This window comes from Ochlerotatus camptorhynchus, unplaced genomic scaffold (genome assembly GCF_037179485.1).
Source record: "Ochlerotatus camptorhynchus isolate MF236.1 unplaced genomic scaffold, CSIRO-AGI_Acam_v1.1 ptg000107l, whole genome shotgun sequence".
Classification (NCBI taxonomy): Eukaryota; Metazoa; Arthropoda; class Insecta; order Diptera; family Culicidae; genus Ochlerotatus; species Ochlerotatus camptorhynchus.
The window spans coordinates 1614363-1633913 of NW_027040597.1; the positions used below are offsets into that span (position 1 = coordinate 1614363).

The following is a 19551-nucleotide window of genomic DNA, read 5'->3' on the forward strand; positions in this document are numbered from 1 at the left end:
AGGGAATATTATCAACTTTAACCACAATAAAAAAAATTTCATTTCAGTTCACCACTCAAAGTTCTGCAGCAAAACCTGACTGACACTCCTCCACGCGAGCCGCCATTTTGTTTTTTTACCTTCAAAAAAATTTCCAAGTATTCAGGAATAATGGACAAATATAATTATCGAAACCGGAAGTTCGTATGTCTTTTCATTCTCCTGAAAAAAAATTCCAAAGTTCAACTGTTTTTCAGCCAAATCCAAGTAAACCTCCCCTTAAATTGATTCTTATATCTTAACTACAAGAGTACATATCTGAAATAATATAAAAGGCTATAGCATAAGATTAAAAATTTACAACTTTTCACTTACTCACCGCTCATAAAAACGCTGATTGTGATTCTTTAAAAGCTATTCGATATTCTTCTGTTTCGGTCCCAATTTTTTCTGAACCTTATCTCAAGAAACTTTCAACACTTTTCGGTAGAATTTGTCAATAGAAGTTCAAAAATTTATATTTTTTTTGTATGAAATTGAATGATTTAAGACATCCAAATGGTTCTAAAGCGTTGACCCTCATATTTACAGGCACAACTTAGACAGAGCTGATATTTTATGGAAGGATGCGAAATATTAAGAATATTGGATATTAAGAAAATATTCGTAGAGCTTCAACATATCATATGAAATACAAAAGAACCTCATACAAGTCATATTGAGATCTCCAAATCACCCTGGAGAATTTATCGTGAAGATCTACCTACTCCATAGAATATTGCTCGATGCGCCGACTAAATGAACAAATGCAAAGAACTTCGTAGGACCTCATATAAAATTATGTGAGATTTATAACAACATATCTTGCATTCTCCAAATCATCCTGTAGTTTAGATCAAAATGTTCCATAGAATTAACAAGGTATTCTATGATGACCCGACTAAACTTTTTAACCATTGATATCCAGGTAAAATAGCAAAATAAGTCAACTGATGGTAAATGGAGGAGTACAATTTGAGAGTATCTCCAGCAGAACTTTAAAGGAATTCGGAACAGAATTCCAGAAGAGTTTGCCAAACATGTGGTGATGGAAAATCTAATGAATTTTTTAGGAGAGCTGCAAATGAATTCTTAAGAAACTTTCAATGTGAGTAGAATTATAAGGGATGGAGTGAATTTCAAAGGGAATTCTTAAACGGATTCAATGACAATTCTGAGAATTATTCAAAGGGTTTCAACCTGAGAAGAATTTCAATGTAATTCCTCCGAAAATTTAAAGAAAATTTAATTTTGAGGATAATTCTAACGTTTTGAGGAATATTTCATGGGAATTCTGAGAAGTAGCGGAAAAGGTTGTAATGTCGTCCTTAATGCCCCTAATTTGGGCCTATACATAAATTCAGCAATCGACTAAATTTTCAATGGCGTCGAAAAATATCCATTAGAACCGTCCCAATGACGCGTTCATCTAGATAAAATTGATAAAAAGCAGATTTTTAGCGATGGGCCCAATATTTGATCCATAGGGCAACATTCGAGCCATTTCCCCTATTCCAAATATATTCCGGTGATATTTTTATAGAATACAAAGAAGCGTTCAAAAATTTATGGAACTTCAGGAGAATACAAAGTGAACGCTGAGGAGAACTCCGATGAAAAATTCGGAACTACTCGTAATCCTAAAATTTCCCTGATGTTGTCCAAACTGTCTTGAAGTCCTTTTTTAGTTTGAGAAACCAGCCTGATACTCACAATACTTCTCTTCATTTTTTTTTTAATTTATATGAACTTTTTTGAACTTCCCTAAAGTTTCTTAATTTTTCAAACGGCCGTGAGATAGCAAAGTGACATAAATCCATTTAGTGAATTGTTCAGAAAACAAATACTATTGTTTAACCTCGCAATAATTTCAAACATTAAAAAAAAATTTCTGGACCTGTTAAATATGATCTAAAAAATGCTATATTGTTGAGTATGAACGTTAATGTTTAAAAAAGCTTTAAGTTTTTCAGCATTTATTTATGGCAGACGTCACTTATGTATAGAAACAGTGAAAAAATATCACTGATTCTCCTAAAATGTAGAGCTAACCTCATATTGCCACTTTGCTTCAATATGAAATTTTGGGCTGTTAAATGTTAATGGGTGCAGGATGCAAAATTCGAATATGGAATCGCTTACGTCACTTTTTCATAACACGGCAGTAAATGTTCGGCATTTTTTATTAAATTCTCGGAAGTTTCTGATGTTTTCAAAATTCGCTGAAGTTCTCGAAACTTTTAACAAAAATTATTTTATATCTCTAAAGCATCTGGAACTAGTCTGAGGTTCTCTGTTATTTCCTGAAATACTAGAATTATTTCTAATGTTTTTGCAGTTCTCGTGAAGCTTGTTGCTCTGCCATGAATTCAACTAAATTTTCCTTAAAATGTCTAAGTTCACTGAACTTATTGAAGTTCTATGAAATTCTGGGAATTCTCCTTGAAAATTTTGGAACTTCTCAAAATTTCCCGTTAGTATTCTGAAAAGCATAGAACTTTGCTGGAGTTCCAGAATTTTTGGAGCTTACCAGTGTTGGGAAAATATCAAAAAATCAAATCTCATCAATGCTCAAGATCACGCTTGATTTTCGTAGACAAAAATCACCAAGCATAGAGCTGTGGTTTATTTTGCAAGCTGTGATATTGCAGCTTGGAATATCAAGCTAACTAAACTCACCAGCTGCAAATCTCAACAAACTGGGGTGAGATTGAGTTTAATGATTTTTGCGTTGCACCCGAACGCAAACGAAATTTCCATAATGGCTGGCAGCAGTCACTTCTTGTCTGTCATCGGTGAACAGTAAAAAGAGATAGCATACTATACTTTCTCTTTCTAAGAAAACGATGTGCAACGGAATGATTTTTGTGTCTAGTCAACTCTCCGCTTGATTCTTGCACGTTGTGAATAGTCTCGCAATATCAAAGGAGCTTGTTAAATCAATATCAAGCATGATATTTTGTTCCAATATCACGCGTGATATTGAGAGCGTATGAGAGCTGAAAAATATAATTTGATCGATGATTTTGCCAACACTGGAGCTTACGAAGCTTCTTTTAAATTTTCCCACATTTTCCAAACATTCATGGAGTTCTCAGATTTTCCCTAAAGTTCCATGGAATTCTATGAAGTTTTCGATGTTTTTCTGAAGATCTGTGGACTTCTGTGAAGCTTTTGAGGATCTTCTGAAATGCCTTGACTTCCCTGAAATTTCTGAATTTTTATTAAGTTCCCTCAGTTTTTCTGGAATCAAAATAATGCCTTCTGTAGTGTGAGACTTGGCCTTCATAAGACCGTCCGCTGTCTCACAAAATTAAATAAATCAAAGGTGTTCACTGAAGTTCTCTAGATTTTCCTGAAGCTCATGGAACGTCCCTTATATTATCGACACTTATTCATAACTTTTCCAATAGCCTAGACATTTCTGATGTTATCAAAACTGTCCAAAAGATTTCTGAATTGATTTGAAGTTCTCTAGACTGTCCTGAATTTCTCAGCTTTTTTAAAAGAACCCTTAATTTTAGTAAAGCTATTTGAATTGTCTATATTTTCCACAATTTTCTAAAAGCTTTGTAAACTAAATTAACGGTCACGGAACCATTTCCTTAAATAACTAACCTGAACTTCTCTGGACATCCCTGAAGTATACTTTGCTTCTCTGAGGTTATCTAAATATTCATTATTCCCTACCGCCCTTTAATTAATATCCCCTAATTCCACGGAACTTGTTACAAGTCTTTGCCAATTTCTTTAATTAAATGGAATTACTCTGAAGTTATCTGACCGTCCTCGATGTACTCGGGACTTCGCTGAATATCATAAAACTATCTACACATTTTATGACTTTTTTAAGATTTCTGGAATTTTAAAGTTCTTGAAATTCTCATGATAATCGCATACAATTCTTAAAATACTCTCACATTTTCCTGAAGTTAATATAATTTTCTTTAAGTTCTAGAAATTCTCTCGGAGCTTTGCTGAAGGTACCGGAATTTTCCTGAATTTCTCGAAACTTCTGTAACCTTTCTGCAATTTTCTTGAAATTATTTGAACTTCCCTTTGGTTCTCTGATCTGTCTGGCTGTTCTTTAGTAACTGAGCGGTACATTTTTACAATTGTGTTGCTAAATTCTACATGAAACATGGATCAAAGTAACATTTTTTATGGATCATCCTCACTTTTTTAGGGATTTGCACCGAGGTTTATTTTATGTCGAATGTAACAAAGGTAAACAAAGTTGAGCTATCAGTGTCAATCGATTCTCCTGCTATTACACTATATACTGTCCGAATATAGGATCAAATCCTATTTTTAAATTTATTTACCAGTCAAATTGCTTTTTGACGTAATCACCTTCCGATCAAAATAGTTTTCGATGTTACTTAAGTCACCCAATTTCTATGGAGATTCCGTTTGACTTAAGTAACAGCGCTGAGAAACCCGTAAAAAGTGTACGTTCGTCGTTTCGCTTTCTCATTATTAAAGTGAATAAATCGAACTGTTTGTTGCTAAGATGATTTCGGTGGTCCTAAAATGATGAATGGGCTGCACGTAAGGAGACGTAATTGATAATTCTCCCGAATATCCTGGTAAATACACTTTGACTTTTGACTCAAAAACCAGTATTTTTTAGCATGAAAGCTAGCGATTTGCATTTGTATGATTAAAACCCTGCTAAATATGTTAAACATTTCTATCACTATGAGATTATATGTGTTTACTTGGAAATAGGAATAACTTTTCGGTCATCAAAACAAAACTTTATTTTTCTCGGATTGGTGCGAATGTTACTTACGACGTAATGAAAATTTTCTCTTGAAATGATCATTTCTAGATAGAGCTGGAAATAGGGCTTTTGTAAACAATGACTTATTTCGATGATTTCTCGGAAGTCATGGCTCTCCCTGGCAAATCTATATCATCATCGAGTAGAGGAAGACTTATCCTACCCGATGGAGTTGTTGGTTTATGTCAGCGTGCCTTGTATTCCGAGAAATCATCGAGAAAATTCATTGTTTACAAAAGCTGTTACGTCCTTATTCCAGTTCTATCTAGATTTGGTTGTTTCTTGAGGAATATTTTTTAATATTTTATGGCTCGTTTCATCAATTCTAAAGGTGCTTACTTAGGGCTGCCCTACAACATTGCAAAATCGACATAATTGATTGACTATATGTGAAAAAACAGCCTACTGTGATTGACTCCCGTATCTATCTTTTTGCTTGTACTTCTTCAAGGAGACTTAAGGCTACTCCTTTAGTGGCGAATTCATCGGAAATTGGAAAGTTCAAATTGATATCAAGGTGAGGCAATTTTTCGAACAACATGTTTTTTTTCTGAAATAAATTGTTCAAGCAACTGGAATTTACAAAAATCATTCCATGTGTAAGATGCCTGAACTAATGGGGTGTTTCCCCTTGTGCTGGGTCATAATGCTGATTAACTGAAATTGGTGTAATTCGATCAAGTTTGTTCCATAAATTGATGCTCCAATGTTAATCAGCACCAAAAAAAGGTATGGATTTGCGAACGACAGGCTCACTAGCACGTGAATCAGCACAAGTGTAAACACTCTACAAGCAAATGATTAAATCCAGTCAAATCTGAGCAATCCACGGCCCTACTTCAGTATCCAAGTCTAGCCGCTACACACTACATCATGAGAGCTAGAGAGACCAAGAGAGATATAGAGAGAGAAACACGTGAGCGATCAACCAACCATGCTGGAAAACAGAAGACTCATGCTGGAGAAAAGGATGACGAAAGTGGACAGTAGTAATAGTAGTACTTGATAGCGAGACTATCTATAGAACGATACAACAATCGGGGGAAAGTCTATTCTATCTATTACAAATGCCGGAGAGTAAGAGGCACGCAATATCAGGAGGAAACTGCTATCTATCCTACTTTAAGATGGAAGAGATGGAAACTAGCAAGTAACGTAACGACAACGATCAACTGAAAGGAAATATAGTGAATGGTGACTAGTTCAAAATTTTCGGAAACTAATGGTGATCTAATTGGGATACGAAACGAACCTATGGGGGGAAATAAGGGGGAACAATAAGTAGTAGAAGAAGAAGTAGAAGGTGTGGAGCTTAGCCTAGGGAGTTAAAAAAGTTGTTGTTTGAAGAAGACTAAGTTTTACCTGCACCAGTTGAAACACCTAAACTAGCTGACTCTAAATAACTACTTCTACTTGGCAATGAACCTCCTTTGGAAGGGACACCGGCTGTGTTATAATAATAATGAGGAGAGTGTGGTCTTTCTCTTTCTACTATTGTATATGAAGTACCGGGTGGTGAATAATATAAACCTGAACGTCCTCGCAGGGAGCTTGTGCTGTTGCCGATCCGGGACGACGACGTGCCGTACGGACCGATGACGTCCTCGGCTTCGAAGCTGTTGGACCGGATCGTGGCCCCGCCGGAGGAGGACAACGTGGTCCCACCGCCACCGACGACTGTGCCGCCGGGACCACTGGGGCCACCACCGCCGCCGCCGCCGCCGCCGACACCAGCAATACTGCCGCCAGTGTGGTGGTAGATCGAGTTGACCGGCGGCGAGACCTGCTGGTAGCCGCTCCTGGAGCTCCAACGGGACGGGCCCAGGTCGCACAGCTCGGCGTAATCGTTCCCGGCACCCATCGCTAGGGGGTCTCCGCCACCGGGGGCGCCCCCTAAGCGCATTTCCGCACACCTGCAAGAGAGAAAGAGAAGGAACCATGAGAAATAATCCAATTATAAGCCGACGGCAACGTGTGATGCGTTGGCAATAGAAAACCAATCTAGCTAAATTGACGCACGGCTCTAGAGCAGACCGCAACATTTTTGTTCGTACGTATGTGTGTGTGTGGGTGTGTGATTGCACAACGAAGCTAAAACATACAGAATTATATAATTTTTATGACGATGATACATTTATTTTCCCCCTCAAACCACACCGCAGCGATATAAGGGGGCAACTGGTTACGTGACCGATTGCTTTGTTGCTTCCCTGTAGGGCGGCAATGGGAGAGGGATGAGCTTGTGTTTCACATATAACTAACAACAACAAAGTTGCAGTATTCCGGGAATCTGTGCGTCATTCATTTTCGTTATTGGTTTTCGCATTATTTCAGAGTGGTGAAATGGTGAAATTTGAATAGAATGTTGTCAATTTATGTGGATGCTATTAATTTAGTGTTTTTTATTTTCGTTCTAAAATTAATATATAAGGGAAATGGATGTAATGTCGGCCTAAATGCCCCTAATTTGGACCCATACATTCAGCAATCGTCTAAATTTTCAATAACGACCAAAAATATCCATGAGGACCGTCCCAAGGACGCATTCATCTATATAAAATTGATAAATAGCAGGTTTTTAGCGATGGGCCCAATCAATAGGCCAACATTAGAATCATTTCCCCTAAATAGAAAGTCTTATTATTATCAATCGATTGCGAAAAAAAATACGTTTTGAGCTTAACAATGATTAACAGAAAATGAACTTTAATTTGAGATCATATATTATTACTCAATAGATGAGTAAATTTGAACTAATGCCACTTTTCTGATAGAACCAAACGTTGAGTTTTTTTTTTAACTTAATTTTGAGATTCGTTAATAGAGAAACTAAACTAAACTAAACTTAATTTTGAGTGTTTTTCTTACCATGTATGTGAATCTATCACCCAAATATGGGTTAACGATTCTTAGCGTATTGAAAGTTTGCTTCCTGTCAGTTGTGACTGTATGTATGTAAAGAGTGATGGCAGATATAATCTACCTTTTTTTTATTTTATTGCATTGGTTCACATTTAATCTAATAGCAACCGGTGGAAACTAATTATTTTAAATTGGCTCACTTCTTGACTAGCCTATTGGTCCCAAGCAAATCGATTAACGTACCCCATTCTAGTCGACATTCTAGTACTACCTTATGCTTGTTTTGATTCGCTATGAAAGTTTGACAGATAAAATAAGGGGTTCGTAGATTTTCCTATGTTTTGAGGGGTGCATCGATTAGCTTGGGACCGAAGAGAGTACCAGAGCTGAGCCAACATGTTAAGTACATTTTTTCGGGACCTTCTGGTCTTAGAATAACATCTAGGCTAATACTGTTTGCCACATCTTTTATTTTACAAAACTTATAAATTTATTACACGTTTAAATAATAAAGTCATGAATTGTTTAAGGGGGTATTCCCAATCTTTTGCCTTTTTTCGGATTGTTTTTCAATTATTATTTTTTCAAGGAAAATGAATAGTAATGCGCCTAACTCTTTGGGATTCTTGTTTATTGAACATTAAAGTTTACAAATAAATTTTTTTCGACATAAAAAAAGACATTATTGACGTCACAAAATGGCGGCAAACAAACCCCTGTTCGCTGCAAACGCCTGGACGGGCGAAGACTTTTCTCTGGAACGGCTTCATCTGAAACAGATTTCGTGATGAAATTAATAATCTGCATAAGATTCTCTGGAGCTTCTCCCGTTGGCAGCAAAAAATCTTGCAAATTAACAAAATGGCGGCCATATGAAAAAACAGGCGATTTTTAGCCCGCTTTTTTGCAGCTTTAAGGTGCTTCAAACAATGTTAAATGTTTATATTTTTGGCTGAAAGTGGGACAAGCTCCAAAGAATTTAATAAGGAACAAAATGCGCAAAGATTCAAGTCAATATCTCTTATAGTTTCTGAGAAAAATCTTCGCCCGATAAAAAAAAATGTGGTTTCGAGAAAAACGCGTTTAAAGTTTTGACTTTAGTTAAAACCATTTTGGGGGTCCTTACTATTAGTCAGCTACGCCTGGACACCGAATTCGCTGATCGGAAAACGGCTTGGGGGGATGAAAGTATATAGTCTAAAGTACAAAAAAACGTGAAAAAAAAATTTGAATTTTTTGAAAAAAAAAGATCGGGAATACCCCCTTAAGTAACTATTACACAGGTGTTACTGTTGCGTCTTTTCAGAAACATATGGGAATTAGGAAAATGAACCATATTGTTAATTTGTAATATTTGCTTTAACACACGTTTTAATTTAATTTCATTTGGTTTACCCCTCGGCTACATTGGTAGCCTTATTAGGCGCAATCATCACTAAGGACTCGGTTCGTCAGCTAAGCGAAAGAGTGGATCATATTGTTTATATGATATATTTGGTTTAACCTAGGTCTGAAAGACGTAATGATTTTGGAACAAATTTGAACAGTCAAAACTGAACCATTTTTACTGTTATTTTAAGAAGTTAACAAACTGGGTGTTTTTTTTATTATTTTGATCTTATCAATTTTCTGCATGTTTAGGAAAATCCCACTGTTCGCAACTTAATCGAGCAGTCGTGAACTGCTTACGAACAAAAAAAAAAATCATATACAGTTAAATTTCGCTCATTGGGCTATGTTTACGTGGGCTTCGTTTTGGTTGGGCTTCCGTTAGTTGAGGTGTAGCCAACCCAAATCCAAGTCAAACGTCATTTCTGACAGTGCTGATTATTTTTCAAGGGGCTTGAACAATTTAGATAGTTGATAAAGGATTGTGATGATAATAAACAATCGGTGTATCACTCAACCAATTTTCAGCATGACAGATCAGCCCAACTAACAAAAACCTTTCACTAAGTGGGCTACGGGTTTAGCCCAACGAGCGAAAGTTGACTGTAGTAGTTGGAATGTACAGAAGGACCGTTTAATCTATCTTTGGCCCCAAATCAGCTCTTCCATGACAGTCTTGAGAGTCTATAAATCCACCAGACACGCTCATAACTATAAGCCGTTAGTCTTTAGGCAATAGTCTTAAGTTATTCGTGCTTAAACCGTCTTAGTGCATCCGCCAGCAAGTGACCAAAATTCACGGCACCAACGTTTGATTGTGTGCCTCAAAACCAAACAAAATTATCAACTGGTAAAATCTTACATCATCATAGATTTGTTATTGAATCGTATTTTCTTATTTTTCAACTTCTACATGTTTTTCAAACGATATGAAATTAATGAATTGATCAGTTTAGATTGAATATCATGGCATTCAGGCAAATTGATTCGAACTTCCGGTGTACAAAATTTTGGTTCACTTCGATATCAACTGGTTCAAAATGTGCCTGGTAGGGTTGAGAACTACTTCGGCTTAATCGCCCATTTTGAGCCTATCGAACAGAAAACTTCAAATAAATCCATGATTTCAGAGTTAACAAGTCAATTATGCGATTGGTACGATACTTTAGTTAATAAGCTACGGAACGAAGTCAATGAGAACGCGTGATATAAAGGTTTGTACCCATTATTCCCAAAAACAAAAGAAGCGCTCCGATCGAATCAACTTTTATCTTCATCCGATAGGCCAAAGTGAATTCATTGACCTTTCTATAGCGTTTCAATGCGTTAGGCCGAGTTTAGAATCCGTAGGCCGAGTTTAGCGTCAAGAAGCAGTGTAAGACTTTTGACAATATCTCAACGATTGGTCTCTCTTTATCAAATCTTACGATACGTACGGAAAGGTAAATAAATTTGGAAGCCATCAGTGCTAAACTGCGCTAGATTAAGAAAGATTAAGTGCGGGTTCCCAACAAACAATTTTAGTTGCAGATCAGCTTATACAGACAAAAATTAGCTGCATAAGGCAATTTTCGGCTGTATAAGCTAGTCTGCAGCTAAAATTGTTAGTTGGGTTGTGCTTAATAGGCCAGCAATGAGGTAGTTAACCCTACTACCGAGAATTTCCGTTTCCGGATCTATTTCGCCAAATTTCAACAACGCACGGCGCAGGACGCTATCTTTCGGGTAGCGCAAGCTTCGTTTTACCGGTGCACTCGCAGGGTAGCGCAAAACTTGGCGTAACATCGCATTTCAACTGCTTATGACAAACGAAGAATCGAACAACTACACTGAACGAAAACATCCGCTATACTTCGAATGATTATTGCATTGCTCGAGCCCTTTAACAATATGCTTTCGATTTTTGAATGTGTTGCCTTATGGTTGAATTCGTCATCAGCTGATGAGCGTCCGTATGACTGTCATCCAAATAAAGGATTATATGTATATGAAAATTGGCTGTAAAACATACAAATTAAATAATTTACTTTTCTATACAGAATAGTCATGAACAGTCAGTCCTCCACCTCTAAACATACAATCTTCACTCAAAAAATTCCACAAGTCATCATCATGTGTCTCACACTTAATTTTGCGCTTATTGTGAAACACATCCATTTCATTTGTGAATCTTATGCTATGAATCATGCCTGAACACTATGGAATTGAATTGTGACACACTTGGATTCTATGTGCCTCATTTGGTGATATCAATTGCTTTGCACATCGTAGTTCAATATTCTACAATATTCTACTTTATCGACTTCTATTTTACCGACTCTAAAAATTAATCGACGAATATATAAACAAAACTGCCAGAGGCCAGAGCTTTCACGTATCTTTTTAATGGGTCTGATTTGCATGAGATTCGATCATGGAATGTTGGAGTGTGCTGCTGCAGTTGTCTTCGTTCGATCTAACTGGCCCATGGTTGTTCTCATATATGAGGCTGGTTGATAAGTATGAAGTCACAAGTCTTGTTTTCGATGTTTACCTTTCTGAGCAAGCAATTCACATCGCATTGAAATGCAACACACTTTAAATCCATCTGTTTTGAACAGTAGCGTGATTCAATGTGCAATACACTTGAACAGATAGTGAAAGATTTTCAACATTTCAAAATTTGAAACACTATAAATTGACGTGTATAACACATTGAACCAAGGTGAAATTCACTTAAAGTAAATGTGATTGTGCATTTAATTAATCAAGTGTTTAAACACTTCGATCAAACGTGTGGAATTTTTTGAGTGTTCGTTTTCCACGCTTTACCAATGTTCGTACCACCTCTGATAGCGATGACTATGTTTCCACCTCGTTTGTTAGCTTAGATCAGCAAATGACGTTAGATAGAATTATTTACATCATCGTCTTGGATGATTTGTGTTATCGGGCTGAACCATATCATATGCATTTAAATTTGGGATGACAATCAATCTACAGAGAGCATTACGTATTTCAACTGAGGTCCGTTTGCGTCTCGAATCAGGTCCAGCATCGTCTTATTACAAAACAACCGTCATCTGGTCATCATTGGAAAAAGCGATTTCGATGTTTTGATTTCAATGGTCTAAGCTTTCATTCGAATAGAGGATGATGTTTTGGTACAGTGTAGGTACTTTCGTTACAAGAGATTGGAATTTACTTTGTTTACTGACTTGACACTGAAAGGTGATTACGCTGTGTCTTTGCCAGTCCTACACAGTTACATTGTTTTACCGAGATTCCAACAGTCGATTAATTCTGAAATTTATTTTACTGAGATTCAGTTAAAGAATTGCTGAACCTCAGCTTTTAAATTTTTAAGATTTTACAGATTTTTACTGAGATCTCAGCTTACAAACGGATATTTTGCAGCGATATCAGCTAAAGTAAATGTAAAGGTAATAGTTTGTTGGAGATTTTATCGAGCTAAATTAAGTGTATAGGGTGTAAACAGGATTCTCAATAGAGGGGGCTTTGAGCTTCTACAGATTTAAAGAAAACTGTCTGCCTTTTGTGTATTTTAAATTTTGAGTAAAACTAGTCTAGAGTGTAATGTTTACATATGCAACACCTCGTCACAATCTGTCAAGTGGTTATCGACATGGCTTCCAAGCAAGAAGTGCTTCGACACAAAATTATGAGAGCGGTCGCGGAAAATCCAGGCCAGTTCCACAGGTGCATCGCGAAACAGTTTGGAATTGACAATTTGATCGTGTCCCGTGTGGTAAAATCGTTCAAGGAGACCCCCAGACGACCCAGATGGTGAGCTGGCAGCGGAAGAAAAGCGAAGACGACCGACCCCGTGAACGCAAGGAAGGTGAGGTATTACTTTAAGCGCAATCCGAACCTTTCGATTCGGGACGTGGCCAAGAAGGTAAATTCTTCCGTCAGATTCGTCCAGCAGACAATGAAGCGGGCCGGACTTTATGTCTTCAAGGTAAGAAAGGCACCTAACCGAACCGATAAACAGAATACGGTGGCCAAATCCCGCGCCAGAAAGCTGTACCGCGTGTGGTTGATGCAGGCGAAATGCATCGTAATGCACGACGAGACGCACATTATTATTATTATTATTATTATTATTATTATTATTATTTAGCTTTATTTAGGAGGCTTTCAGCCTTAGGCTGGTTCGCCTCCAACGGAGACGCACATTAAAGCAGACGCCAAGCAGATCCCCGGTCTGGAGATTTTCGTCGGCAAGTCCCGCCTGGATGTTCCGGAGAAGTTCCGGAAAAAGAAGGTGCGGCAAATTTGCCAAGAAGTACTTAGAGCGGTAGGCGGTCTGTGGGTGCGGCAAATCCAGCAATCCATACATAACGACCGGCACCATCAACGGCCAAATTTATTAAGAAGAATGCCTCCAGAAGCGTCTGCTGTCCTTCCTCCGGTCCCACGAAGGTGACACTGTTTTGGCTGGATCTGGCATCGTGATATTACGGAAACCGGCAATGGAGTGGTACTAAGCCAACAATGTTGTTTTTGTGCCGAAGGAGGCAAATCCGCCAAACTCGCCAGAACTTCGGACAATAGAAAAACTCTGGGCAATTATGAAGGGCAAGCTCCGGAAAACAGGAAAGGTCTTCAAAAACGACGAAGATTTGAAGAAAGGGTGGATGAAAGTATATAAGAATGATGGCGCAAGCATAGACAAACAGACATAACACATTAAATATTTCTTGCTGTAAACATCGTCGCTAAAACATTACCGCCATCTGTTGAGTACACTGTGGTGGGTACTACGCTGAACAGATGGCGATAGTGTGTAAACGGCAAACGCAAGGGAATTGAATATGCGCGCCACAGGTGGCATTACTACCAACTGAGATACTTTTAAATTGACCGTTAAATGCTTGATCGATGAACAACTTATGAGTGTTATGTCAGTTTGTCTGTGGCGCAAGTGTTGCACAGGATTTGATGGGTAGTGTTATGTCCAAGGTGTGGGCATTTAGCCTAGGAGAGGAGGGTGAATATACCAAATTTGCAAAAAACATTTGCTAATACACTCAGGTCTTTTTTTACACGGGGGATACGTACCGTGTAAAAAAAAACCGTGTAAAAAAAACCTACGAGGTTTTGATTTTTCGCATGCTTAAATGTTTTAAAAAAATCGGATTTTGATGCCATTTGTAATTAAAGCATGCTATGGTCCATACAGACATATTTAAAAAATTTCTGTATTTACACCAAAAATTGTGATTTTTTTCTAAGTATGCCATTCGATTACCTATAGCTTGAAACGGATAATTTGATTGGAATCAAGTCGATAGGTTGTATCGTTGTCGAGAAATCGTTAAAAACGTACCGTGTAAATCGTGGAAAACCGTGTAAAAATAACCGTGTGAAATAAAACCGCGTAAAAAAAACCGTGTAAAAAAAGACTTCAGTGTATGTGTTTATTCCCTAAAATTTTGGTGATCATTTTTGTCTGTTGCATTTTTTTCGAGTTCAGTCTTTAGTCTTAGACTTTTAATAGATTTTCAATTAGAAATTTTAAAAGTCCTGCATTTTGAATATTGAAATCAATAAATCATCCATCTTCGGGATATTCATATAAGATCTCACATTTTTTAAGTTAAACATTATATGAAGCCTAAGAATAATATTTTTTCCAAGAAAGATTTATTTCGGATCCTCTTTCACAGTCTTTTAATTTTGTCGAACCTCTTAACGGAATGCCTTTATGAAGAGCTTATTGAGTGTGTTTTTTCCCTTGATTTGTTTTCCGTCGATCTTGTTTTCCGTGCTAAGAACCTATGTTACCGACGCCAGGGAGGCAGCTCCCATCAGCTCATGGACCGGGGACGAACGGCTGTACTTGATCAGAGATGTTATGCCTCAGAACATCCTGACAGCACCGACTGGGATTGAACCTAGGCCTTTTGGAGTGAGATGAAATCATGCTAACCACTACACCACCGGCGCCGCTATTCAAAACGCTCTAGAAATTATCTGAAATCTTGTCTAATTCGCTCTTAATTTCACTTCAAAATTTCGAATAGTTGTGGTATGATTACCTCAAAATTCTCCTTAGTATTCTTCTGATTCTATTGGATTTTCTCAGCATTTTCTTAGTATTGCTACCAGCGTTGGGAAAATATCAAAAAATCAAATCTCACCATCGCCCAAGATCACGCTTGATTTTCGTAGACAAAAATCAACAAGCAAACTACTGCGGTTGATATTGCAAGCTGTGATATCGCAGCTCGGAATATCAAGCTAACAAAACTCACCAACTGCAAATCTCACCAAACTGTGGTGAGATTGAGTTTAATGATTTTTGCTTTACACCCGAATGCAACCGAAGCTTCCATAACGGCTTGCAGTAGTTCCATCGCGTCTGCCATCGGTGAAGATTAAAAAGAGATAGCAAACTATGCTCTCTCTTTCTAAAAAAAAACGATGTACAATGGAATCATTTTTGCGTCGAGTCAACTCTCAGCTTGATTTTTGCACATTGTGAATAGTCTCGCAATATCAAAGGAGCTTGTAAAATCAATATCAAGCATGATATTTTGTTCCAAAAGCACGCGAGATATTGCGAGCGCATGAGAGCGGCAAAATATCAATTGATTTCTGATTTTGCCAACACTGATTGCTACAAAAATTTGATGAAGTTATTCCTTAAATTATTTTTGAAATCTGCTCATCTGAAATCTGAAATCTGACACGAATTCCTCAAAACATGCTTCAGAATTCTCATGGAATTCCATATTTAGTTTCGATTAAATTCTTATAGAAATTGCATTGGAATACTTCATAAAATTCCTTTCAGGCTCTCTTAATAAATTTGATCAGAATTTCTTTGGAAAACACCTTCATTTATTATTGGATTTATCCTCAGAACTTCCATCGAATTCACCTGAAGTTATTGCCAGAACTCATTTGAATTTATCTTAAGAATTCTTTTAAAATTCGCCTTAAAGCTCACCCGTAACCCTCCTCACAATACCTAAGCATTCAGAGAAGTAGAACTTTTCGGCACTGGGTGCAGGAAAGTAATACTTACTGGCACAGTTATTTTAGCAAGGAAAAGTAGGCCACTACGTTATACAAAAGAGTTTCGAAAATTAGCACTTTTCTGTACTGAGTGTCAACAATGTGTGTATATATGTGTGGGAAATTTGTGTGTTTTGGACTCCGGTAAAACCATATGACAAGTTTATTTCAATCGGATATGTGGTTCCGGAGATATAAGCAGTGATACTCTTTAGCTTTTCTCGGAGATGGCTTGACCGATTCGAGTGCAACTGTTTCCATTTTGTTTACATCTAACTCTCACGGTACCCCAATGTTTTTATCCCAATCACATATTTTGTTCCGGATACATAACATAGTCAAAATAGTGAAATTTTACCATAAATCAGATAAACTGTCTCATTTTTCTCGGCTGAAACCAATTTGATTGCAAACGAATCCATTTAGATTGTATTTGATTCCCATTGAACTCTGAAAGTTATCCCGATCAGACAATTTTTTCTCGGAGGTATGACCAAATAAGTGAAATTTTGCAATTGAACTGGAATACTCACTTACTTTTCTCGGAGATGGCTGATCCGATTTGGATGCAACTGGTTTAATCTTTTCTATAGAACTCTATTGAATTTCATCCCGATCAGACATTTGGTTCCGGAGATATGACCAAAAGAGTGAAATTTTACAATACAACAGAAACCTACTAACTTTTCTCGGAGATTGCAGAACCGATTTGAATGAAACAATTTTGATAATTTGATGATAGAATCCTGATTGGACTTTTTGCTCCGGAGATATGAAGAAATAAGTGAAAATTTACTACCACTTTCCTTGGTGATGGCTGGATCGATTTGTGTATAAATAACCACTTGTTTGAGCAGTTTCAGCAGGTTTTCAGAAGTTTTAGCCTTAGCCTTAGTAAAACCTTTTTTTCCTCAAGATTCTTGAAATATTGTTCCTTTATGAAGTTCGAGTGGCAGGAAATACTGCCCTGTGCATAACAGTTCCATTAGCATTTTTAGTTTTTTTTTTAATAATTACTTTATTTGTACAGGCTCAATCGAATAAACTTTACAGAGCCGAATTATCATTTTCGTTATACATTATTGATGTCTTATATTATATATAAGTTAAAGGAGCTGGACCGGATACTCGCGGTTGAGCATTTTTAGTTAAGTGAATCGAATTTTAAAATGCATACGAAAAGTTTCGTACTTTGATCAGAAAATTTTACGTAAAATACCAAAGCTATGTTGTCTCATCCACAAAAGCAGATAGAGAATTTGTTAGAACAAAATCGACTTCAATTAAACATCTTGATGTCATTTGCCATTTCCGTTCCACTTCCGCCCCCAGTGCGTTTGGGCCTTTACAGTCAAATTGTAATTGGAAGATTATTCGTTATTCAAGGAATGTTGCACAACCGAACCAACTCAATAAATTCTTCTGCTATCCCTTCAATATCTGTGGTATTCCCCGAATGATCCAAACCCATCCTGATGCCAACCCCAGCCAAAAACCAACGTTTCACCACTTTCCCCTGAGATACAATGTCTCCGTGGTGTGTAAGCCCTCCAATCTACAACCGAAAGCCAAAAGGCACGTAATCCCACTTCTCATTAATTAGGACTAAGATGTGACGTCCGTTTTGTGAATTCCATGGCTTCAATTCAATACCCCGCTCACCGTCTTTCCCCACCATTGAATCTCTTCCTGACGACGACGACGACGACGCCAACGCAAAGTCACGGTCCACTGCTGCCGAACGACGGCTGTCTCTTCCCTCTAATTACGCAACGGGTCCGACCACTCACAGGAAACGAGCGAATCAAATATCGGAAAACCAACGACGTTAGGACGACGACGGACGGACGGACAGACGGTCCCCGGAGGACACCGGATATCACTTATTTACATATCAATCAGGGCTTTGTGGTCATCGGAACCTGTAGCTTTCTGGTGTGCTCGCCGAACCACCACGATGTCTCCCAGAGGGATTTCGTTTCCACAACAGGTTGAAATTTGAATCGGCTGGCTAATTCCCTAGCATGTTGTGGTGAAATCCTGTCTACCACTTGGGAACCGGGAAAATCAACTCACAGAAAACAGTGGCTGGCGGTTGAGTTTGGAGGAGTCGGATTTCAAAGGTCAGAAGCGACAAACAAATTAATAAATCACTACCCTTTCGTATGTTTGCTCAGTCCAGCGTGCGGTGATTTCCGTGACATCGGAGGTTGTTCCTTTGGCGAAAGGGAAACCAATTATGGATCAATATTGGTGTGCACATAGTTGCCATCGTCGTTGAGGCTAAAATTGCAAACGTCCTGTTGAATGTCCGAAACTAATCGGTACTGCTGCGGCAAAGATTCCGAGATAGGAAATGCAATTTAGCAATGATGGTAATAACCATTCAGCTGGATGTTAACGGTTATTGCCATCTGAATGCCAGAAGGAAGCTTTTCGCAGTCGTCTTGGCAAGCATTCTCAAAGTATCGCTTTCAAATTTTCATTACCCCGGGGTGGATGGTTGTAGTCTATCGTTGCCAAAAGTCACACTCATCACCATTCAATCAGCAGCATAGTTGGGTTTCGGATCGGGGTAATTTATTTTGCGAGCTAATAGACATCGCCACCGACGTCATCAATCGATGGTAACACCGAGCATGTGATGGACCGTAAACCTGGAAACCAACAACAACCATCATGGATCGGTGGTAATGAGACAAACTGGGACGGTGCCAAAAACGCTCTTGTGGTCTCCATCTGCAGTACACCATGCCACCATTCGACAAATACAATCGCACCTAACTATTTCTACGTCGGAAAATTAGGTGTCACATTTAAATTCTGACAGCGTGCGACCAGCCATTTGAGAGGATTTGCGATTTTGTCCGCATTCAGTTATGTTGATTGCTGTCGTCACCTTGATGAATTGGGCGATGGCTTTGGTTGCTGAGGATTGTAAAGCAAAACTAAAAATCGATTTTACTTTTCAATAGATTAGCCTATCTGGCTTTTTATCTTTGTTCATTGGATATTCTAATTTAGTATTAGCGTATTTCATCTAGTTAACAGAATACCCCTTAATTGAAAAAATTTGGTAACCTACCTTATTACGAGTCTAACTTAACTAACGTGCCAGATCAAGTATGATCTGAAGATCTGATCTCAGACAGGTGTGTCAGAACCTTTCCAAGGAGACCGTTCGTCGCTTACTTCACTAGACCATTCAATGGGAGTGTTATCAAGGTGGACTTTTGAGTTACCAGGCGGAAGAAGCCAAGGTGAGTTGGAGTGCGGAAATAGTATGGTCTGTGTTTTAGCTGCATTAATACAAATCTTCCAGCTTTTGAAATAGTCGGACAGAACATCCAGGCCTGATTGGAGTTTTCTCGTCAGAGCACGGATCACTCGACCCTTATAGATAATGGCAGTGTCATCCGCATACATTGACAAAATACCACCACCCGGAAGGGGAGGAACATCTGACGTGA

At 38.0% G+C, this 19551-nt stretch overlaps 1 protein-coding gene across 1 annotated transcript in view; it reads right to left on the reverse strand.

Moving 5' to 3' along the window:
- The window catches only part of dysc (dyschronic), a 550335-nt gene that overhangs the window by 350278 nt on the left and 180506 nt on the right, over nucleotides 1-19551 (reverse strand). Inside the window, exon 4 of the mRNA XM_065219616.1 lies at nucleotides 6167-6717. Coding sequence (XP_065075688.1) covers nucleotides 6167-6707 — 541 coding nt within the window. The 5' untranslated portion in view covers nucleotides 6708-6717. The remainder of the gene's footprint in view (nucleotides 1-6166; nucleotides 6718-19551) is intronic.